A 24,989-nucleotide genomic window follows, 5' to 3' on the forward strand; every position below is an offset into this window, starting at 1 on the left:
ATGGTCTTTTACTTGTCCACATCTGAGGGACCGAGGGCTGGCTATTGTGCTTAGACGGGGTTGATAAGGGTGTCCCCGGCAAACTGCCGGTCTGTGAGGAAGATGCAGGCGGACATGTTAGGTTGCCTTGATCCAAAGGTGGTGCTATCGATGTCGGACAGCGCTCAACACCAGCTGGTGTTACCACCTCCAAAGAAAATGATGACCTGCCAATCACGCTGGCTGTTGCGGGTAAAGAGGTGGCAGGTCTGCGCCCCAAAACAGGTGTGACTGCTGTCCCCCCAGTCACAGAGGATGAAGAGGCCGCGGATGCACAAGATATGGCAGACGGTGGTTGGCCCGGCCGGCTAGGCCGCATTGTAGCACACTGAGCTTCCCACTGCAACTTATGCTTCATGTCCATGTGCCGGTTCATGCATGAAGTACTCAAACTATGTATTTTTTGGCCTCTACTTAGCTTTCGCTGACAAATGTTACAGATAACACGAGTTGGGTCATCTTTATCGATCTGAAAAAATTCCCAGGCTATGCAAGGCTTAGCACCCATGCGACCTGCAGAGCCACCACGACTTGTGGTGAGAGGCAGAGTTGTGTTTGAGGATGCAGTTGTTGACGTGCTTCCAGTACTATGTCTCTGTCCAGGAAGGCGCAACCTGACCTCGTCGTCACTAGCATCTTCCTCCACCTCCCCTGCTGACCTCATCTCTTGGCTGACTGTGGGTTGACAGTAAGTGGGATCTCCAACCTCATCATCATCACCATGTGCGTTATCACACACGTCGTCCTCAGAGCCAACCTGTTCCTGCCCTGACAAAAAACTAAAGTTGTCGCTCCAATCAGGTATTTGAGTCTTATCATCGTCTTCCTCATTGTCTCCACCAACAGGAGTTACAGTTTGGGAATGAGGGTCTACATTATGGTCAGAACCTTCTGCGTCTGGTCCTGGATCCGACTCATAAAGATTCTGGGCATCAGTGCAGATCATTTCCTCGTCTGGATTCACAGAAGCGCTGGAGTCGACCTCTGATTCCCAGGCTATAGTATGAGTAAACAGCTCTGCAGACTCAACCATCTGTTCTACCTCATACTCAGACGGACAGCTGGAGATTTGGGAGCTGTGAGGAAGCAAGTGCGATTGGGGGGACACCTTTGAGGACTGGAGTATTTGTGATGTTGAAGTTGATGTGGAGGAGAGCCCACTTAAAGGAGCACTTGATATCCGTTGAAGCACCTGCTGTTTTTGTGCCTCATCTGGAATTTGTAGCGATTGGCGTGGCCGTAAGAAAGGGATCTTATCACATTGTCCGCTAAAAGAAGTAGACATTTTAGTTTGGCTGGAAGATGGTCTTTCTTCTGCAGATGTTACTGTTGCTTTAACACCTACCCCACGGACACAACCTTTTTTCCCCTTCCCAACACGCCTATTCCCCTTTCCACCAGCAGCAGGCCTTTTTCCACTCATTTTGGTGGTTAACTAATTCACAACTCTGGAGTTGTTTGCACAAAAAAACAATGGATGGGAACCGAGCAGAGCTGAGTGGCCAAACTGTGGAATTAGGCCAAAACTATTGGCTGGGTTAGATGCAGAAAAAAATTATATTCAATTTGCAACCTGATGGAGGTCAGTATCGATGGACTAATAGAACAAGTCCCACACACAGCTAGAAGCCCAAATATTTTTTCAGAGGTAGATGGAGAAAAAAATTTTATTCAGTTTGCAACCTGATGGAGGTCTGTATAGATGGATTAATAGAACAAGTCCCACACACAGCTACAAGCCCAATATTTTTTCAGAGGTAGATGCAGAAAAAAAATATATTCAGTTTGCAACCTGATGGAGGTCAGTATAGATGGACTAATAGAGAAAGTCCCACACACTGCTAGAAGGCCAAATATTTTTTCAGAGCTAGATGCAGACAAAAAATTATTTTTAATTTGCAACCTGATGGAGGTCAGTATAGGTGGACTAATAGAACAAGTCCCACACACTGAGTTTCATATCAAAAAGGTCAAAGAGTATTCCTCCGCCATAGAATTTTTTTCACACACAAACCACAGTTAATAATCTGGTTTAGGGAAGATATACAACAAAGAATCTTAATAAAATCATTCTTTTATTTCATCAATTAAAAATTTTTTTTATAAGAATACAATAAGAAATAAGTAAAAGCAGAGACCTAAAAACAATAAGGAGACAACTCACAGTCAATCCAGTAACATACAGTATTATCCCTAACTGATGTATCTACAAGAAATTATATCACTGCAGATCCATTAAGACATCAATACAAATTGCACTATTCCCATAAAGATTTACTCCCAATTTATTTTTGTGTATAATATGGTAAGCGATTTTATAGATGAATGTCAAGTGACAAACTGATTATAGAATGAAATCATATTATAAAGTGCCAAAAATAGTGCAATTGTAATAGTGAAAAACCCCGGTAAAAGATATCTGGGGTATGTCTAAGGCATCTAAGATATGTCTAAAGTATATATATTTTTTTAAAGTATATATATTTTTAATATGGTAAACGATTTAATAGATGAATGTCAAGTGACAAATTAATTATAGAATGAAATCATATTATAAAGTGCCAAAAATAGTGCAGTTGTTATAGTGAAAAACCCAGGTATAAGATATCTGGGGTATGTCTAAGGCATCTAAGATATGTCTAAAGTATATATATTCAAGACAACCATAGTACTTACAAAGGGATTGGTGATAATATTATGTATCTGGAGGTCTCCTAGACAGAACCTGCCCCGACGACGCCGTTTCGCTAATGTGCTTCTTCAATAGGGGCCCTTATCTTATACCTGGGTTTTTCACTATAACAACTGCACTATTTTTGGCACTTTATAATATGATTTCATTCTATAATTAATTTGTCACTTGACATTCATCTATTAAATCGTTTACCATATTAAAAATATATATACTTTAAAAAAATATATATACTTTAGACATATCTTAGATGCCTTAGACATACCCCAGATATCTTTTACCGGGGTTTTTCACTATTACAATTGCACTATTTTTGGCACTTTATAATATGATTTCATTCTATAATCAGTTTGTCACTTGACATTCATCTATAAAATCGCTTACCATATTATACACAAAAATAAATTGGGAGTAAATCTTTATGGGAATAGTGCAATTTGTATTGATGTCTTAATGGATCTGCAGTGATATAATTTCTTGTAGATACATCAGTTAGGGATAATACTGTATGTTACTGGATTGACTGTGAGTTGTCTCCTTATTGTTTTTAGGTCTCTGCTTTTACTTATTTCTTATTGTATTCTTATAAAAAAAATTTTTAATTGATGAAATAAAAGAATGATTTTATTAAGATTCTTTGTTGTATATCTTCCCTAAACCAGATTATTAACTGTGGTTTGTGTGTGAAAAAAAGTCCCACACACTGCTAGAAGGCCAAATATTTTTTCAGAGCTAGATGCAGAAAAAAATTATATTCAGTTTGCAACCTGATGGAGGTCTCTATAGATGGATTAATAGAACAAGTCCCACACACAGCTAGAAGCCCAAATATTTTTTCAGAGGTAGATGCAGATAAAAATTATTTTTAATTTGCAACCTGATGGAGGTCAGTATAGATGGACTAATAGAGAAAGTCCCACACACTGCTAGAAGGCCAAATATTTTTTCAGAGCTAGATGCAGATAAAAATTATTTTTAATTTGCAACCTGATGGAGGTCAGTATAGATGGACTAATAGAGAAAGTCCCACACACTGCTAGAAGGCCAAATATTTTTTCAGAGCTAGATGCAGATAAAAATTATATTCAATTTGCAACCTGATGGAGGTCAGTATGGATGGACTAATAGAACAAGTCCCACACACAGCTAGAAGCCCAAATATTTTTTCAGAGGTACTGTAGATGCAGATAAAAATTATTTTTAATTTGCAACCTGATGGAGGTCAGTATAGATGGACTAATACAACAAATCCCACACACTGCTAGAAGCCCAATATTTTTTCAGAGGTAGATGCAGAAAAAAATATATTCAGTTTGCAACCTGATGGAGGTCAGTATAGATGGAGTAATAGAACAAGTCCCACACACAGCTAGAAGCCCAAATATTTTTTCAGAGGTAGATGCAGAAAAAAATTATTTTTAATTTGCAACCTGATGAAGGTCAGTATAGATGGACTAATAGAGAAAGTCCCACACACTGCTAGAAGGCCAAATATTTTTTCAGAGCTAGATGCAGATAAAAATTATATTCAATTTGCAACCTGATGGAGGTCTGTATAGATGGACTAATAGAGAAAGTCCCACACACTGCTAGAAGGCCAAATATTTTTTCAGAGCTAGATGCAGATAAAAATTATATTCAATTTGCAACCTGATGGAGGTCAGTATAGATGGACTAATAGAACAAGTCCCACACACAGCTAGAAGCCCAAATATTTTTTCAGAGGTACTGTAGATGCAGATAAAAATTATTTTTAATTTGCAACCTGATGGAGGTCAGTATAGATGGACTAATAGAGAAAGTCCCACACACTGCTAGAAGGCCAAATATTTTTTCAGAGCTAGATGCAGAAAAAAATTATATTCAGTTTGCAACCTGATGGAGGTCAGTATAGATGGACTAATAGAGAAAGTCCCACACACTGCTAGAAGGCCACATAATTTTTCATAGGTAGATGCAGAAAAAAATATATTCAGTTTGCAACCTGATGGAGGTCTGTATAGATGGATTAATAGAACAAGTCCCACACACAGCTAGAAGCCCAATATTTTTTCAGAGGTAGATGCAGAAAAAAATATATTCAGTTTGCAACCTGATGGAGGTCAGTATAGATGGACTAATACAACAAGTCCCACACACAGCTAGAAGCCTAATATTTTTTCAGAGGTAGATGCAGAAAAAAATATATTCAGTTTGCAACCTGATGGAGGTCTGTATAGATGGATTAATAGAACAAGTCCCACACACAGCTAGAAGCCCAATATTTTTTCAGAGGTAGATGCAGAAAAAAATATATTCAGTTTGCAACCTGATGTAGGTCAGTATAGATGGACTAATACAACAAGTCCCACACACAGCTAGAAGCCCAATATTTTTTCAGAGGTAGATGCAGAAAAAATATATTCAGTTTGCAACCTGATGGAGGTCTGTATAGATGGATTAATAGAACAAGTCCCACACACAGCTAGAAGCCCAATATTTTTTCAGAGGTAGATGCAGAAAAAAATATATTCAGTTTGCAACCTGATGGAGGTCAGTATAGATGGACTAATACAACAAGTCCCACACACAGCTAGAAGCCCAATATTTTTTCAGAGCTAGATGCAGAAAAAAATTATATTCAATTTGCAACCTGATGGAGGTCAGTATAGATGGACTAATAGAATGATGCTATGCCCAAAAGATTTTACTTCACTAGGTGCTGTAAAAAAATTGGTATTCTATACACAGGTGGTATATCTTGCAACACAGATAGGCTACTCCACTGACTAACACACTCTGCAATAGGCCAAAAAGGATTAGCTTTGCTAGATTCAGCCAAATGCTGTGAAAAAAACTTGCACAGCACTGGCACAGACCTGCCTGGCAAAAACTGATAGGAACTGATGTAACCTAGTCCTGAAAAGGACTCCAATTACAATTAGTCTTTACTCCTACAATCTATCTATTTAAGAGCACAGACCTGCCTGATAAAAGTCGTAGGAAATGCTGTAACCTAGTCCTTAAAAGGACTGCAATCACAACTATTCCCTACTCCCAAGCTATCTGTAGATTTGTGCGAAAATTGGCTTGAAATTAACAAGGTATAGCGCACACAGCAACAGCGGTGCCGTCTAACACGCAGCTGCAGCAGTGAGAAAATGGTGGCGACGGGGAAAATGGCTTGGTCTTATAGGGCAAGGACATGTGACATACACTGCCAATGACACATGCCCTTGCTTGTGTGAAAAAAAGCACTTCGCTCCGTGTGTGCGCTGCTGATAGGCTGACAGATTGCACCTCCCCACTGTAAATGCGGGAAAGAGAAAAAAAAAATGGAGATCTTCATTGTTCCTGCAGAGATCCATCCCCTGCCCCTCCCCCCACCCCGCTGTACACTCAAACTGCGTATTAACATTAATTTTCATCATTACTAAGAAAAAATCCAGTTATGATTTTGGTGCACGAACAGTTATCGAACATAACCTCGAACAGCCGAATTTTTCTCAAATTGTTCGTGTTCGCCGAACGGCTCGAACACCGCCCAAAACAGCTCGAATTTGAGATTGGCGAACAGTTCGAGTAGAACAACGCTCATCTCTAGTTCTAACTTGCCAACCTTGGGACTGTCGAGTCTTCATCACTCAAACTGTAACAGTAACACAGCATCTGCTGGTAACAGCAATTTTGTGGAATCGTTTCACCACTTTTTTAGACCATCCTTTGCAAGGCCACAGGAGACAAAAAGTCTGACACCTAGTCAACGCCTAGAGATGATGGTACAGGAGTATCTCCAAGTGAACATCGAAGCCATGACTGTGTCACTGGACCCTTGCTCATTTTGGGCTTCAAATCTGGAAAAATGTCCGGAGCTCGCCACTCACGCCTTGGAGATCTTGTCATGCCCTGCAGCCAGCGTTCTCTCTGAACGTGTGTTCAGCGCTGCTGGTGGTGTGCTGACAGATAAGCGCACGCGGCTGTCCACTGAGAATGTAGACAGACTCACGTTCATAAAGATGAACAAATCATGGATCTGCAAGGACTTTTCTACCCCTGTGTCATTCTGGGGAGACTAAAAGCTTGAGGTTTTGGTAAAATCACCTCACCAACCGTTTTAAGCAACTGTTGGGCAATTGATGTCATTTTGGAGTCCCCTTGCTGTGTTTTACGTGACATTGGCATCGTCAATTCCAGGTGGGTTGGGTCGCCCCCCCCCCCTTTTAACCGTAAGTAACTACATACACTATGGCTTAGGGTAACACAGATGGTTGAGTCTGAAGAGCTGTTTACTCAGAGGTCTGCTCCAAAGCTTCAGTGTCTGCTAGTCAGTGTAGTAGCCCAGCTTTGAAGCAAGCTACACCGCCTGTGTATCTAATAAGAATTTTTAACTGCATCTAGCCTAGGCAGACTGTGGGTACCCCCAACCATACCCAGACGCTCAGCCCTCCTACCGCCCCCCTTTCCTTGACAATACAATAATGTAACTCTTACAACTGGATGGGTGAGGATCGGTCACAGCTTTATTAACTCTTTATACTCATTCCATTAGAAAGGCATTTTATTTCTAAAATAATTCAGCTTGTTGCAGCATGCCCTGTGTCTCCACACCGGCAAGTTGGCCAACAAGTGTAAATCTCCAACATGTCCTTTCTATTTCCAGGCCACGGAGGATCCTGCGTACTCGTATGCAGGACTCTGACCCCCATCCATCACTCTTAATGCTTGTTCCACTCCGTCCTGGAGTCCTGACAGGAATATGTCCAGTCCAATATCCATTAAGTGAACACAGTCGGGCTGTATGAGGCCTGCTTTATCTCCTTCCAGTTGTCGGTGTCGTATCACTACACCGCCTCTGTCTCTTCTAAATTTTGCCATCCGAATATTTATTACCCGCCTTGTCCATTCGATGGCCGTGATGTCTCGCGCACCTTGCCATACCGCTATCGGCACAATCTCTGACCATACTATAGTTAGTTTTGTGAAAAATTCTCTGAAGCGCTCAGTGTCTAGTTTCATTATTGCCATTAGCTATGCGCTCTTGTGATGACCTAGGTCGTTTCCATTGGCCTGTATAACTAAGATGACCGGACCTCTTGCCTCTCTCCCTACCTTGATGACCTCCATTAGTACCTGTGGCCATTGCAGGCCTCTAATACCTCTCCAGTTGAAATATGTGTTATGAAACTCTAATTTCCTCCCATCTGGGCGGACTTTCGCCCTTTTTTCTGCCCAATATATGTACGAGAAAAGGATATATGAAAAAACATACGACGTAAAATCCCACAGTATGAATCAAAGAGTATAAAAATAGAAATCTTTATTAAATTTGTATATAAGTAAAAATTCATCAAATACATACGGAGTATGAAGACACAAAAAGATCATGTGCACCATTGAAAGAGAACATAGGACACCACAAAATCCACGGCAAATACACAGCATATGTAAGGCATATTCAAATAGCACACCACAATACCTTAGTACAGAGCAGTAACAATGAGCCAGAGGATGGGTGTTACATGGTGCTACACATGATTTAGCAGCCTACTTTAAATTGAACATGTGCTCTGTCTAAATTTATACTATATATACTGCCTTACTCGGCGGTTTCTTTAGTTATACTACTCACATTATATGTGTATATGAGCCTTGTTCTAAATTACCTTTTGCACACCTCTAGATATGGCAGTTTTCCTTGGCTATTGATTCAATATATACTAATAATTACATACAAACTGTCTATCTTACCTTTGAGCTTTAAGCAATTATTGCTGTATTTGCCATGGATTTTGTGGTGTCCTTTGTTCTCTTTCAATGGTGCACATGATCTTTTTGTGTCTTCATATTCTGTATGTATTTGATGAATTTTTACTTATATACAAATTTAATAAAGATTTCTATTTTTATACTCTTTGATTCATATTGTGGGATTTTACGTCGTATGTTTTTTCATATATCCTTTTCCTGCTCTGTTTGAGATGCCCACTCCATTACCTTCCATAAGTCCTTCCATTATGGTTTAACATGCTTTATATGATGTGGACTTTTTTGTGGTATAATATATGCCTATCACCCACACTGTTAGCTTAGTGTCACCTATAAAAGAAACAAACCACGTTAGGATAACAAGTCCGGTCTTATGTATCTCGCCAAACACGTGGATCGCCATCTCCCTATCCTCTGAACTTCTGTTTCTGATAGTCCTGCTCTTGCTGCTTCTGTGGCCGCGTCTATGCGGAATGAGTGTGTCCCGTAATCTTTGGGATGGTTCCCTGCCGATGTTAGGCATTTATTAAATATAGCTTGAAACTGGTATCTTGATAATGGCGTTCCATCAATGTGTGATAGGAAGAAATTACTTTGTGATCTGATGGTTATATATGTTTTTACTATTGTTACCCGACTCAGTGTACCGTTTGTGGGTTGTAGAAGTACCCAAGTGCCCCTTCCCGCTGGAACCGTTTTCAATTGGTGTATGCGTAGACGTATTGCATTATTGGCTATGACTACGTCCTGGTGTAATAAGCCTCCACTGGTGGTAATTTTGGATTAAGGTACTAATTCACTTATGCATAGCGCCCCGAAGAAGGCGATCACAAATGCAGTAGACAGTAGTGTTGCTTCAAATTGTGAGTGTCATGTTAATGGTGTTAGGGATATGATGTGAGAAATCAGTTTTAGTGACACGGGACGGGATGTCTACACTCCTGACTTGGCTGACCCCTTTTCCACCCTTTTATGGATTGTCTGATGATGAATCTCTTTGTCACATCTCCCCAATTCAGTAGTTAGAAGTGAAATGCTACTCCGGTCAGACACCGCTGCGCTGACACCCCTGATATGCCCCTCATCATTAGCTGGTGGAGAAATTCTATGGTGACTTGTAATCTGGCTTGTTCACATTGGTCAACCCGTCTGCCTGCTACTAGTCGTGTCCACTCTTCCCATGCCTTACCGTATGCTTGCCACGTCGACGGGGCAACTGACGCTCTGATTAATGGCATCAACTATTCGCCACTAGATCCCATAGGGAGGGTGGGCAACTGTTGCCCAATGGGTGGGCGTTGGGGAGGAGCTCTGTGAAAATCTGCCAATTGAATTGTGATAAAGCGTTAGCAGCAGCTTTAGACCCCTCAGCATCGTGGCTAGCGCGGACCCATACATTGTGTTTTAGGCACAGGAATGCTAGCCGGCGTAGTAGGCCTAGCACTGGGAGAGACGATGATGCCATCTTATTAATGCAGTGCGCTAGACTGGTGTTTTTTGTTATGAAGCGTATATTTTTGTTAGCCAGGCGCGCGCCCCATATTTCTATTGCTACCACTATTGGGAAGAAAAATTATTTTCCGAGCTAGATGCAGCTAAAAATTATTATTAATTTCAAAGCTGGTGGAGCTTGGTATAGATGGCCTAATACAATGAGTACCACACACTGCTACTATGCCCAAAATTATTTTCCGGGCTAGATGCAGCTAAAAATTATTATTAATTTCAAAGCTGGTGGAGCTTGGTATAGATGGCCTTATAGAATGAGTACCACACACTGCTACAGGCCCAAAATTATTTTCCGGGCTAGATGCAGCTAAAACTTATTATTAATTTCTAAGCTGGTGGAGCTTGGTATAGATGGCCTAATACAATGAGTACAACACACTGCTACTATGCCCAAAATTATTTTCCGGGCTAGATGCAGCTAAAAATTATTATTAATTTCAAAGCTGGTGGAGCTAAGTATAGATGGCTTAATAGAATGAGTACCACACACTGCTAAAGGCCCAAAATTATTTTCCGGGCTAGATGCAGCTAAAAATTATTATTAATTTCAAAGCTGGTGGTGTTATGTTCTGCTACCAAAGCTAAGGAAAGAGAGGAGATCTGTCCCTACGATAGAACTCAGCTTAATCCCTACGATGTAACAGGGGACCTGATCCTGCGATCAGACCTGCTAAAGTCCTAAGCTAGTCTGTACGGAGACCTATAGATGTGGGGAGGGAATCCCTACAAGTACTAAGGACTGGGAGGAATATGGGACACCTCCTAACAGAAATAGTAGCAGACAGACGAACAAACAAAATATATAGAACATAGAGGTCAGTAGACCAAGCAAACTAACAGAGTTAGATACAGAGCACAGGCTAGCTAGAAAGTAGATATACAATGAAGTCCAGCAAAGCCAGAAGGGCGGAGCAGGATTAAATAGGCCAACAAGGTCATGTGACCAGCAAAGGAAAAAAAAACCTAACAGCAAGGTTCTAACAGGTGGAGCTTGGTATAGATGGCCTAATACAGTGAGTACCACACACTGCTACTATGCCCAAAATTATTTTCCGGGCTAGATGCAGCTAAAAATTATTATTAATTTCAAAGCTGGTGGAGCTTGGTATAGATGGCCTAATACAATGAGTACCACACACTGCTACTATGCCCAAAATTATTTTCCGGGCTAGATGCAGCTAAAAATTTATATTAATTTCAAAGCTGGTGGAGCATCGGTATAGATGGCCTAATACAATGAGTACCACACACTGCTACTATGCCCATAATTATTTTCCGGGCTAGATGCAGCTAAAAATTATTATTAATTTCAAAGCTGGTGGAGCTTGGTATAGATGGCCTAATACAATGAGTACCACCCACTGCTACTATGCCCAAAATTATTTTCCGGGCTAGATGCTGCTAAAAATTATTATTAATTTCAAAGCTGGTGGAGCTTAGTATAGATGGCCTAATACATTGAGTACCACACACTGCTACAGGCCCAAAATTATTTTCCGGGCTAGATGCAGCTAAAAATTATTATTAATTTCAAAGCTGGTGGAGCTTAGTATAGATGGCCTAATAGAATGAGTACCACACACTGCTACTATGCCCAAAAGGTTTTACTTGGCTATGTGCAGTAAAAAATTCATATTACATACACAGGTGGTGTAGCTTGCAACACTGATAGGCTACTCCACTGACTAACACACACTGCAAGAGGCCCAAAAGGATTTGCTTAGCTAGATTTAGCCAAATGCTGTGAAAAACACTTGCACAGCACTAAAACAGACCTGCCTGGCAAAAAGTCCTAGGAAATGCTGTAACCTAGCCCTCAAAAGGGCTGCAATTACAACTAGTCCCTACTCCCAACCTATCTTTCTATTTAAGAGCAAATTCTCTTGCAATTCACACAGTTAGAAAGTATAACGCCCACAGCAGCAGCGGTGCCGTCTAACACTCAGCTGCAGCAGTGAGAAAATGGTGGTGACGTGAAAAATGGCTGGGTCTTATAGGGCAAGGACATGTGACATACACAGCCAATGACACATGCCCTTGCTTGTGTGAAAAAAAGCACTTCGCTGCGTGTGTGCGCTGCTGATAGGCTGACAGACTGCACCTCCCCACTCTAAATGCGGGAAAGAAAAAAAAAAATGGAGATCTTCATTATTTCTGCAGAGATCCATCCCCTGCCCCTCCCCCCGCCCACTGTACACTCAAACTGTGTATGAAAATTGATTAACAGCATTACTGTGAAAAAATCCAGTTATGATTTTGGTGCACGAACAGTTATCGAACATAACCTCGAACAGCCGGATTTTTTTCAAATCGTTCGTGTTCGTCGAATGGCTCGAACACTGCCCAAAACAGCTCGAATTTGAGATTGGCGAACAGTTCGAGTCGAACACCGCTCATCTCTACTCCTTAGGCAGCCCAAGTAGACAGAACATGGAAAACAACTCTCGGGCAATAAGTTTAGCCGAAGTGTGGCGTAGCAGAATGGCCTCTGGGTAACGGGTGACATAATCGACGACCACAAGTAAATGTTGGTGGCCACAAGCTTATTTTACAATGGGTCCCACCAAATCCATCGCAATCAGTTCAAAAGCTACCTCTATAACTGGCAGAGGTACCAATGGGCTACGGAAGCTTGTGGTGGGTGTGGTTAGCTGAAATTTTGGGCAAGATTCACAATACCTGTGTACCTCAGCGTAAATCCCAGGCCAAAAGAACTGCTGCAAGATGCACTCTTGCATCTTTTTAACCACTAGATGCCCACCCAGCAGGTGTTTGTGGGCCATCTAGAGTACCGCCCAACAGTACAACTGAGGCACTACTAGCTGTTCCACCACCTCGTCTCGTATCTTGTTAACCCTATAGCGTAAATCTTGGTTGACCGCCATGTGCGGAAAAACTGTCTCTGCACACTGCATACTCGCGGAGTTCGCCATTAATGCATATGACCCTGACCTCCCCCCCAGTAGGTTCCAACCCAGGGATGAATGACCCATGGACGAGGGTCACTAGGCTCCCTGAGTCCAAGAGAGCCTTCGCTCAATGGCCATTGATGCACACTTGGCACAGATGGAGTTCCCCTGTTGGACCAACAGGGTCCTCGGTTTAGACGGTCTGAGCATACATAGACAACCTGCGGTTAAACCCACAGTCCATGGGTTCAACAGTCAGGGAGTAATTGGCAGCCATATGTCCTGGCCCTTGCATCGCCAGCATCTAATAGCGGTGGCACCACTAGTCCTGAAGACCGATTTAAGGGAAACTGGTTTTCTGCCACCCTCTCTCTGGGGTACCCCCTCAGTATGGGCTCAGTTCTGACTGTCCCCAGCAGAGGGGCCTGACTATTTCCCAGGCTCCTGGGCTTTTTGAGGCCTGTATGCCACTCGCATTGGGGCAGAGTTCCATATGAAGTCCTGAGTGGCCGTGTACCGCTTAATCAGGACAACGACCCAGTCTGGAGTTCCCGGGTCCCCTTGCCCCACCTAAAGCTGTATAGAAGCTGGCAGAGTTCTCACTAGCCAGTCGACGACCACCCTCTCCACCATCTGGGCCGGAGTCAAGGTCTCAGACTGGAGCCACATTTTAGCTAGCTGCAGCAAGTCATATGCCTGAGACCTGGCGGGTCGGGCCTTCATGAAGGTCCATGAAAACACCCGTTGGGCTCTCACATATGTATTAACCCCCAGTCGGGCAAGGATCTCACCTTTCAGCTTCCCATAGTCCTGGGCATCCTCCCGACTGAGGTCAAAGTAAGCCTTCTGTGCGTTGCTCATCAGGAGCAGAGCCACCACTACAGCCCATTGGGAAGTTGACAAGTTCTCCCGCTCTGCTGTGCATCATTCCAAAGAAGACTCATGGCTGTACTAGCTCAAAAGGGTGCTTCTACTCAATACTGACCAAAGGGTCTGAATACTTATGACCATGTGATATTTCAGTTTTTCTTTTTTAATAAATTTGCAAGAATTTCTACATTTCTGTTTTTTTCAGTCAAGATGGGGTGCAGAGTGTACTTTAATGAGAAAAAATGAACTTTTTAGAAATTACCAAATAGCTGCAATGAAATAAAGAGTGAAAAATTTAAAGGGGTCTGAATACTTTGAATTTTTACCCACTGTACAAATCATTACTCTGGAAATAATGTCTCAACATTTTTTCCAGGAAAATCCATTTTGGCTTCATTTTTGTATGTTTTATTGTGAGTCCATAAAAGTGGTGCAATACTTTGACACCATTATTCACAGCAGTGACCTGGGAGTCAGAGATGCTTCCAGGGGTCTTCCCCATGCTGTTCTCAGGTTATGTGAGCACTGTTCCTATCGATTTGGGCAATTTTTAGGTCCTCTGGAGACCTCCAGGGGGGCCGCCAGAAAAATGCTTGAGTTTCCCATTGACTTACATTGGGCTTGTTGCTCGGATCGAGCACTTGAGCATTCCAATTTGATTGAGCCGAGCAACGAGCACCTGAGCATTTTACTGCTTGCTCATCACTAGTTGGCATGTCAATCGGTGGTCTGCAGGAGACCCCCATACTTGTCATTGCCGATCTGCTATGAGCGCCACCCCATGGCCGGCGCTCATGGCAGATGATCATTTTTGCTACACATAGCAGGGCTGCAGCAATGTGTAGCACAAAGCGATCGGGTGATCGCAGCTTAAAGTCTCCTAAGGAGACTATTGAAGCAAGTGAAAAGTAAAAATAAAAAATGTTTTTAAAAATATTTCAAAAATTAAAAAAATCTAAAAGTTCAAATCACCGCCCCTTTGCCCCATTCAAAATAAAGCAATAAAAAAAATACACATAGCTGGTATCGCCGCGTTCAGAAACGCCAGATCTATGAAAATATAAAAATAATTAATCCGATTGGTAAACAGCATAACGAGAATAAAAATCAAAATGCCAGTATTAAGTTTTTTTGGTTGACGCAGCATTGTAATAAAATGCAATAATGGAAGATAAAAATATCGTATCTATCCCAAAATGGTAAAGATAAAAATGTCAGCTTGGCACGCAAAAAATAAGCCCTCACCGAGCCCCAGATCCTGACAAATGGAGACGCTACAGGTCTCGGAAAATGGCGACTATTTTTTCACCACTTAGGGAAAGAAGGACCTATACATGTTTGGTATCTACGAACTCATAATGACCTGGATAATCATAATGCCAGGTCAGTTTTAGCATTTAGTGAACATGGTAAATAAAAAAAAACAATTGTGGAATTTTCACCTTTTTTGCAATTTTATCGCACTTGGATTTTTTTTCCCCGTTTTCCAGTACAGTATATAGTACAATTGAGTCATTCAAAAGTACAACTCGCCCAGCAAAAAACAAGCCATCATATGGCCATATTGATGAAAAATAAAAAACTTCTTTGGGAAGAAGAGGAGTAAAAAACAAATACGCAAAAACGGAAGATCCAATGGTGGTAAAGAGGTTAAAATGTCATATTTAATTCTATTATTTGTTTAAAATACAGAGTAGATTTTGTTGCATATTTCTGATTTCATTATCTTTGTTTCTTTTCTAGAAAATCAGATGAAATGAATAGCAATCACACAATGGTAAGAGGATTTATTCTTCTGGGATTTTCTGGAGTTATCGAGAATCAAGTCTTCCTTTTACCAATCTTTTTATGTACATATATCATCACTGTGTGTGGGAACCTATCTATAATCCTTGCATACAAGCTTACTCCGAGCCTCCAAACGCCAATGTATTTTTTTCTTGCTAATTTTTCTCTCTTGGAAATACTATATGTTTCATGTACTGTCCCTAAGATGTTGTCCAGTCTACGGTCAGAATGTAACGCCATCTCCTTCTCTGGCTGCGCTATACAAATGTATTGTTTCTTGCTGTTTGGTGGAACAGAATGCTATATGCTGGGAGTCATGGCTTATGACCGCTATAACGCCATATGTCACCCTCTGTTGTATACTGTGATTATGAGTGAAGTGGTCTGTATCCAGCATATAGTGGGATCATATGTCATTGGCGCTATGAATGCTCTAATACAAACAACATTCACTTTTTCATTACTATTCTGTGGGACAAATGAGATAGACCATTTCTTTTGCGATGTCCCACCCGTCCTAGAACTCTCCTGTCAGGACATTTGGGTTAATCAACTTGTAATATTTGTGGTCGGCGGTTGTCTTGTAATTGGTTCATTCATAGTAACAATAATTTCCTATTTGGAGATTATATCAAAAATTCTAAAACTTCGCTCCACATCCAGCAAGAAAAAAACTTTTTCAACCTGCTCCTCTCACTTAATAGTTGTTACAATATTTTATGGTTCAGTGATCTTTATGTACTTTATACCCAGGTCAAAATATAGGATTGGACAAAACAGCATGGTCTCTTTAATGTACACTGTTATTGCTCCACTCTTAAACCCTTTTATATACAGCCTACGAAACAAAGAGGTCAAATCAAGTATCAAAAATATATTTTTACAGAAGATAAAATTCTGCTAAATTATTTCTGTTTATTTTTAATTTTGTCGTTTTATTTTCCGCATATACAATATAATATGTTGTTTTGTGCATAGTTTGTAATTTATGGTAATCTAAATCCAAAAGTAAAAGTCTAAAATTATTTGGATGTGACTGTAGAGATCAAATCAAGTATCGAAAATATTTTTTTTAGTGACAATACAACTTTTTATTCTTATTTATAATGATGAGCTCTGCACTCTGACCTTCTATCACTTGGCTGTAAAACGCTAAGATTCCCACATCTTTGACAGTGCTAGTTCCCTCTGATTTGGTGCACTAGACCCTGTGATGTGAAAAAAATACATGAGTCAACATACTGTAGACTGTAGCTGCATCTTTCCATAGTTTGGAAATTGCCCATTTTCTATTGTTGTAATCAAAACTACAATAATTTTTGAAAAAAAAATTTAAATTTACTCTAAAATTCTCCTACTATTGATAAGAGTTAATACAAATATATTTTCTAAACATTGTTGTAATTCATAGATTGTTATAATTCATAGATTGTTATAACACAGTTCATTGATCATTCAGGATCTGTTCAACACAACCTAACGTCTATTGTCTAGTCAGTGGAAGTATGTTGCAAGTAATTCTATTTATTTTTTTTAAATTTTCCTCTTCTTAACATTGTAGAATTTTAATATCATATTTTTTAATTCCAAATATTAAATGAAATGGTGTTAAAAAGTAATTAAACACATGCAAGAATTAGTCATGTAAGTTTAAAGAGAAATTAAACGTTTCAAGTTTTGGGACCTAAATATATATTTTTTGTTTGAAACTAACTTTCAAATTAATCAGTTCCATTGGTCCTCTGTATAGTCACCCTCCATTTACCATACTTTAATAGGCGTAGGCAACCCATTGCCTCCAACAATTACCTAATGTATTGCACTCGTTTGCTAATGTACCCCAGTATCTTACTAGTTTAGTTGTCTTGCAATTATTTTCTGGGAGAAATACTTCATTTTCTGAAACAATTTTGGCCATGACTATATCTCTCTGTCTTAACTTGTTGGTGTCCTCATGTCTTCATTGGGATCTTGTTGTATTTATTTGTTATAAGTGAAAAAAAATTCTAAGCTATGTTGATTTGTTCTCTTAAAATCCAATAAACCTTTAAATATTAAAAATTGTTGTACCTTTTATAATCAGTAAGTTCTCCCACAATAAAAGCTTCCAAGGTGCACGATTCCCCCCACCAACAACAATCACAACTCCTTACAGGTTGATGCAGTGACAGCGACTCAGACACTGCAGATTTAAACTGAAATAGGTTTACTCAATTTGTGGTAAGAAATAGGCATGAGCGAGCACTAAAATGCCCGGATGTTCGTTACTCGAACCAAGCAATTCCTAATGCTCGGATGCTCGTTCGTTTCGAGTAACGAGTATAATGGGAGTCAATTGGAAATCCAAGCATTTTTTTGGCGGACCCTACGAGGAGGTCTGGGGGGCAGTAAAAATGCTGAAATTGATGGAAAAAGTGCTGAAAGGAAGGAGAACAGCATGGGGAAGACCACTGGAAGCATCTATGACTCCCAGATCGCTGCTGAGAACAATGGTCTCATACTTTTAATCCACTGACAATAAAACATTAAAAATTTAAGAGAAAGTGGAGTTCACAGGAACATTCTTTCTTGTATAATGACTTGTATATAAGGCAAATTTTAAAAAGGATTTTAAAAAATAATAATTTAAGTAAACCAAAATTGAAATTTTCATTAAAACATTGAAAATGTCAGTGTAATTTATGAAGGAAGCAAGAACTGCCAAAGATTTGATGGAAGTGGAACTCAGATACACCCTGTATTAGACATAAAGGAGGGCCTCATACACATTCTGTTCAAATTGTCAAGTAGTGGTACTATCAGACTCATAAAGGCTATGCACTATGTGCAAAACCTTCCAAAAATTACAAGCAGAGTCATCCATACACTCTTGAAGGCACCAACTGGCGTGCCTCATAAAAAACTAAGAAAGTATAATTTTGGCACTTCTACACTCATATAGGCTATGCACACAGTGCAAAGCCAGGAAAAAATTATAAGGAAGGTGATCCATACACCCTTGAAGGCAGCAACTGGAGTGTCTCATGAAGAAAATTAAGAATGTGTAGATGTGGCACCTCTACACTCATATAGACTTTGTACACAGTGCAAGGCCTGCCAACATTTACAAGCAGGGTCATCCATTTACCCTTGAATGTACCAACTGTTGTACCTCATTCAAATATTAAGAAAGTGCAGTTGTGGTACTCCTACACTCATAAAAGCTCTGCACACAGTGGGAAGCCAGAAAAAAATTATAAGGAGGGTCATCCATACAAACTTGAAGGCACCAACTGGAGTACCTCATAAATTTTTTTTCGAAAGTGTAGTTGTGGTACAGTGAAGAGCAAAAGGGTAACAATGTTTTCAAATTTTGACTTTCAGGCTCCATATCTCACCATCCACTGCTGCTTTGAACATGAGACTACCATCATTTTATGTTATTATTTATTTATATAGCGACATTCATTCCATGGTGCTGTACATGAGAAGGGGTTACATACCAAATACAGATATCACTTACAGTAAACAAACTAACAATGATAGACTGGTACAGAGGGAAGAACACCCTGCTCTACAGGAATGGGGAAGGAGACAGTAGGTTGGGGTGGTTGCAGTAGCTCTGGTGTTGTTGAGGTGGCAGCAAGCAAGGTCATGGCAGGCTGTAAGCTTGTTTGAAGAGATGGGTTTTCAGGTTCCGTCTGAAGGATCCAAATATGGAGGCTAATCGGACGTGTTGAGGCACAGAATTCCAGAGGATGGGGGATATTCAGGAGAAATCTTGGAGGCGATTGGGTGAGGAACGAAAAAGTGTGGAGGAGAGAAGGAGGACTTGGGAGGACCGGAGATTACGTAAGGGAGTATATCGGCAGATTAGTCCGGAAATGTACGGAGAAGAAAGGTTATGGATGGCTTTGTAGGTCAGTGTTAGTAGTTTGAACTGGATACGCTGGGCAATTGGGAGCCAGTGAAGGGATTTGCAAAGTGGGTAGCAGAGGAGCAGTGAGGCGAGAGATGAACTAGTCGCGCAGCAGAGTTAAGGATGGACTGGAAGGGTGCGAGAGTGTTAGCAGGTAGGCCACAGAGGAGGATATTGCAGAAGTAAAGGTGGTAGATGATGAGGGCATGCACAAGCAGTTTAGTAGATTGAGGGTTGAGGAAAGGATGGATTCTGGAAATCTTTTTGAGCTGGAGGTGACAGGAGGTGGCGAGAGCTTGGACGTGTGGTTTGAAGGAGAGGGCAGAGTCAAGGGTTACTCCGAGGCAGCAGATTGCCTGTACAGGGGTAAGCATGATGTAATTTATTGTGATAGAAATATCAGGTGCGGAAGATACGAAAGATGGAGGAAAATGATGAGTTAAGATTTGTCCACATTGAGCTTGAGGAAGCGAGAGGAGAAGAAGGAGGATATGGCTGATAGACATGCTGGGATTCTGGACACCAGAGAGGTGACATCTGGGCCAGAGAGGTAGATCTGGGTGTCATCAGCGTACAGATAGTACTGGAAGCCATGGACTTTATGAGCTGTCCCAGGCCAAGGGTATAGATAGATTGAGAACAGTAGGGGTCCTAGGACAGAGCCTTGAGGGACTCGAACAGAGAGAGGGTGGGATGAGGAGGTAGTGTGGGAGACGCTAAATGTGCGGTTAGAAAGGTATGCAGAGATCTAGGATAGGGCAAGGTTTTTGACGCGAAAGGAAGAGAGGATCTGTAGTAGGAGACAGTGGTCAACTGTATCGAAGGCAGAGGGTGGGTGAAGAAGAAGGAGTACAGAGAATTATCTGTTAGCTTTGGCTGTAAGTAAGTCATTAGTAATTTTGGTAAGAGCAGATTCGATGGAATGGTGGGGACAGAAGCCAGATTGTCAGTTGTCGAAGAGAGAGTTAGATGAGAAGTAAGAGGAAAGTTCAGTGTGAACGTGTTGCTTAAGGAGTTTGGAGGCAAATGGGAGCGGCGATATGGGGCAGTAACTGGACAAGGCTGTTGGGTCGAGGGATGGCTTTTTGAGGATGGGCGTGATTGTTGCATGTTTGAAGGCAGAGGGGAAGGTATAGGCAATCATCTTGGCTATCTCATACATAATTTGACTTGCAACTATTTAGCATATGATTAGTTATGCAGATTCTTGTCAAGTCACTCCATTGTTACTGTTTTGCTTCTAAAAATCTAAATTTAATTTTTTTATTATTTTGATAAATCCACTTTTGGCTTTCAACACTGCCTGAATCCTTCTAGACACGCTCTCTATCAGATTCCAACATGTCTCGACCGACATCTGATCCCAGGTCTCTTTTACATGTTACCAAAGTTAGTGTATACTGGTTGACACACTTGGGTATGTAAACAGTTTTTTCTCCAACTCTACCCTCAAGTGTTCAATTGAGTTGAGGTCTGGGAACTGTAGGGGCCAAATCAGTACATCTACTTCATTGCCATTGAACCATTTCTACGACAATCTCGACAGATGCTTTGGGTCATTGTCCTTCTGGAACACTATGTTGCCCTTTTCATACCCATAGTACTTGAGTGTACAAAGTAATTTGCCTTGTAAGATACTCACATATAGCTCAGCATTGAGACCACAATCAATCCTCATCAAGTATCCAATGCCTTTGGCTGTGAAACAACCCTATACCATTAGGCTTCCTTCACTGAACTTGACAGTTCCTTCAATTTCCCCTTTTGTTAGCCCATTTTTACCTTGTTTCTTCCAGACACATTTGCACCAATCAAAGCCTAGTCTATAGATTTTTGTCTCATTGCTCCAAATCACCCATTTCCAATGTTCCACTGTTCACTTGTCATACTTTTTTGCAAACTTGATGTTAGGTATTTGCTGGATTTGAAATGGGTTCAGAACCATAAGTGGATTCTGTGGTCTCCCATTCTGGTCCAGCCAGGGCTGATTCTGCTCAGCATCATCATCAGTCCCAATGCCTAGCTGGTGCACGAGATGTACAGGTTGTCTCTCGAGTCTTTGTTCCTAGCAACATGAAGAATAGGTTGCGGAGGGAGACAGGGCTGCTAAAGCCTAAGTCCAGGATTTTCTGTACTGAGCATGCCCGTGACATGGCGGACCGTGAGTGGTGGTTTGGGAGTCAGCTGATCCGGTGACCTGGCACCGCCTGATTGGTCGCGGGTGACGTCACCAATGGTGCGACGGTGGGCAGGGCTTAATCTTTAAAAAGCTCGCCCACAAACATGGCGGTGCGCTCTGATCTTTGAGCTGTGATGGTGTTGTGTGGACGCTTGGTCTCTTGGGCTCCACGTGTGCTTTAGTTTCTGGCAGGCAGGTTTACTGGAAATAGACAGGCTTAGATGAAATAGGCAGGTAGCTTCATCTGACAGTCTGGCTCCGACAAAGGGGTCGCCAATCGCCATACACCCCGAGCAGTCTGCAGACACCCTATTCCCGGTACCACCTGTAAGCCACGTGGAGAGATACTCCTTAGTCCGGTAGCACGCCGGCTGGGAGCACGTATTTGCCGGCGTGAGTCACACACGCATCCTAGCGCCAACTATGTAGTCCCTGTGCTGTAACAGGACTACCGATACATTATTTATCGCACATCTCTCGTGTAGTTAACGGAGATAGTGCGAATCCCTATTCCCGTTCAGGTGTGCAGTAACACGGAAGGGATTGTTATTTAAGTTGGTTATTTTACCTTCTCACCCGAAAGGTGTTCGGCCACAGTCTACCAGGCTCCATCGCGGACCCCGGGTTCGGTTGCTTTCCATTATTTAATAAAGTTGTTTGCAACCGTCCCCTTAACACTCGAGCTGACTCTTCTTATGACGATATTGAAGTTGAGGCTTCTTCCCCATTTTTTGAGCCACTATTCAAGACTTGTGTTACATGCGTTACATGGTGCTTGCATGGATGTCTGTGATCTCATTATTACAAAGCATATGAGTCAACTCCACTGCCGTGTTTGTCGCACCAGGACTAATAGACCTTGTTATGAGCCAACTTGTTGACTCCAATATTTGCCTGGACGTCCACCTCTTGGCTTTTGAATGGATGAACGGACTTCATTTTGTATTCTTTCAACTGTCATGGCACTCATATGTAGTGTTGAGCCACCCCCGTAGTGTTCGAGTTCGGTTCGGTTCGTCGAACACCCGCGTGTTCGCCGAACTGTTCGTCGAACTGTTCGTCGAACACCTTCGAACACCGTTAAAACCAATGGCAGGCAAACAAAAACACATAGAAACACATAGAAAACACCTTCAAAGGTGTCCAAAAGCTGACAAACTGCTCAGAAGACACAACTAACACATGGAAAAGTGACAAGTACATTTAGTCATGCGAAAAGAAAAGAGGTGGAGGAGTAAAAGGAGGGGGAGACACAGATATAGGCATGTCATGCCCTTCTAAAATCCAAAAAGTGAGAAGCCGACACGTTCAGTCCGCTCCTGCCCGTGCCACCTCCGTGTCGCCGGGTTTGTGCCAGAGCCGCGGTGAACCCTGACGGCCAGCCCCCCTCTCCCAATACTGGTGCCTATCCGCTGGTGGGTCGAGCGAGCCCCCGTGTGGTGGAGGCAGCTCTAAGCTTTTTAATTTAAATTGTCTCTCTAATTTGAATGAATACACTTTAAATCCATTTACAAGGATCTATTGGAGGGCAAGTCTCATGCCAGCAGCCGCGTAATTCCAGCTCCAGTAGCGTCCACTAAAGCTGCTGCAGTTAAAAAGCTTTTATAAGGATCGAGCTCGGCTGTCCACCACAAGGCATCCTACTGCCAGTCCCAGCCCCTATGCCTTGGGGTGCCTCCTGATGCTCTTCACTGAGTATCCCGTGGTCCCGAAGCATTTCCTTTGAAAAAATTAAGTGTCCAAATTACAGGTGGTGTAGCTTGCTTAACAGCCGGGATAATCCGCTGACTAGCAGACACTGCTACTAGGCACAAAGTATTTCCTGGGCTAGATGCAGTTAAAAATTTGTAATTAGATACTCTCGTTGGATGCTGAGAAAGCATTCCATAGAGTCTCCTGGCACGCCATATATGATTCTCTTAAAAAGCTTGGGGTAGGGATCTAGGGGACCCTTTTATAGCCAAAATCACGGCCCTGTATCACAATACGTCACCTAGGCTGAAGATAAATGGAACTGTAGCACCCTGAGGGCTCGGTTGCTACAGAGGTATTGCACCTCACCCAGAGGTGTGATATCTCACTCTCAGGTAAGGATGGAGTGTGGATCAGGACCCGACACCTGCATGCATTACACCACATTGCCGTGGGGCAGGGCGACCAATATGCCTCTGAGATGGGCACGACAGTCCCTGTCCCTGGCTGGAGTGGGGGGAGGGAACACTGAGGAAGGGGAACCCTGTAGTGCAGGAGCAGGGAGGAAGCAGTTCCTGGGTGCATTGAGAAGGGAGTATAAAAGGTGGGCACCATCTTAGTTCAGTGCAGAGAAGTCTGAGCAGAAGTGACAGGGAGCAGGGGCTCTGCATGAGCTCTGCTCCGGAGGCGGGCCTAGTAACAGAGGCCCAGGCATGGAAGAGGGAGAAGGAAGGAAGAGGAGCGGAGAAGGCTCCAGGAACGAGCAATGAAGGGATCCCAGGGGTGCGAACGAGCGAGTCGCCACCGCACGCCCGAATCCACCTGCGTGGAGGGGTCAGGCCAAAGGGGGAGACCGGTCCCCGAAACTAGTGGAGGCAGGAAACGACCCTCAGCTAGAAACCGGAGGCTGTGACATTTTATGTGGCGCAGCCCCTCGCTACACCCGCTAGGAAGGCACCACATAGGGTCAGGGAAACTGGCGCCAAGTTTACCAAGAGGAGGCCCGAGGCAGCCGGACAGAAGGGTTGGTAAGAAAGGCCAGACAAAGGACACACAAAGGGGGTCCTGTGAAGCGCTCCAAAGTTATCTGGGAGTTGTCTGAGCCCCTCACCTGGTGAGCACAGTACGACGTGGGCAGCCGTTACCTGCAGACGTGGTCTGGATAATAAGAACTGTGAGTAAAGGCCCTGGACTGCATCACTGACTCTGTGTCGTTACTGCTGCTGCCCTGCACCATCACCCCCATCCTCCGCATACACTGCCCTGAGGCTATACTCCTCCCGTGGGGAGTTATGCTACGCTCTGCTGCACCCACAACACCAGCCTCAGCGGTCTGCCCTGCAGCGGCGGTTCACTCTGACCGCAATCCACGGGTGACGTAGTCGGACATTTAAACATCAAAACCACATAAATAGTTCCGCCACTGGTTTGACCACCCTGAGCCACGGAACCGGGTCGCCGCCACGAAGACTACAACCACCAGCATCCACCAAAAAGGGTCCGGCTCCGGGTGTCCCAAGGCCCAGGGGGTGCATCAGAACATTTTCATCATCTTTCACAATCACCAATGGGACAAGGCAGGCATGTCCTCTGTCCCCTCTCTTATACATCCTAGTGACGGAGCACCTGCTCTCATCAATTCGCCATAACCCCAATATTAGGTGGATT

General features: G+C 42.5%; 1 protein-coding gene across 1 annotated transcript in view; it reads left to right on the top strand.

Moving 5' to 3' along the window:
• Nucleotides 1-15,520: 15,520 nt before the first annotated feature.
• Nucleotides 15,521-24,989, top strand: part of LOC141171782 (olfactory receptor 1G1-like) — a 39,379-nt gene continuing 29,910 nt past the window's right edge. The window contains exons 1-2 of the mRNA XM_073655422.1: nucleotides 15,521-16,424; nucleotides 21,492-21,581. Coding sequence (XP_073511523.1) covers nucleotides 15,521-16,424; nucleotides 21,492-21,581 — 994 coding nt within the window. The remainder of the gene's footprint in view (nucleotides 16,425-21,491; nucleotides 21,582-24,989) is intronic.

The sequence above is a fragment of the Phyllobates terribilis genome, unplaced genomic scaffold (genome assembly GCF_046119375.1).
Source record: "Phyllobates terribilis strain yellow unplaced genomic scaffold, ASM4611937v1 Scaffold_12__6_contigs__length_324123572, whole genome shotgun sequence".
Classification (NCBI taxonomy): Eukaryota; Metazoa; Chordata; class Amphibia; order Anura; family Dendrobatidae; genus Phyllobates; species Phyllobates terribilis.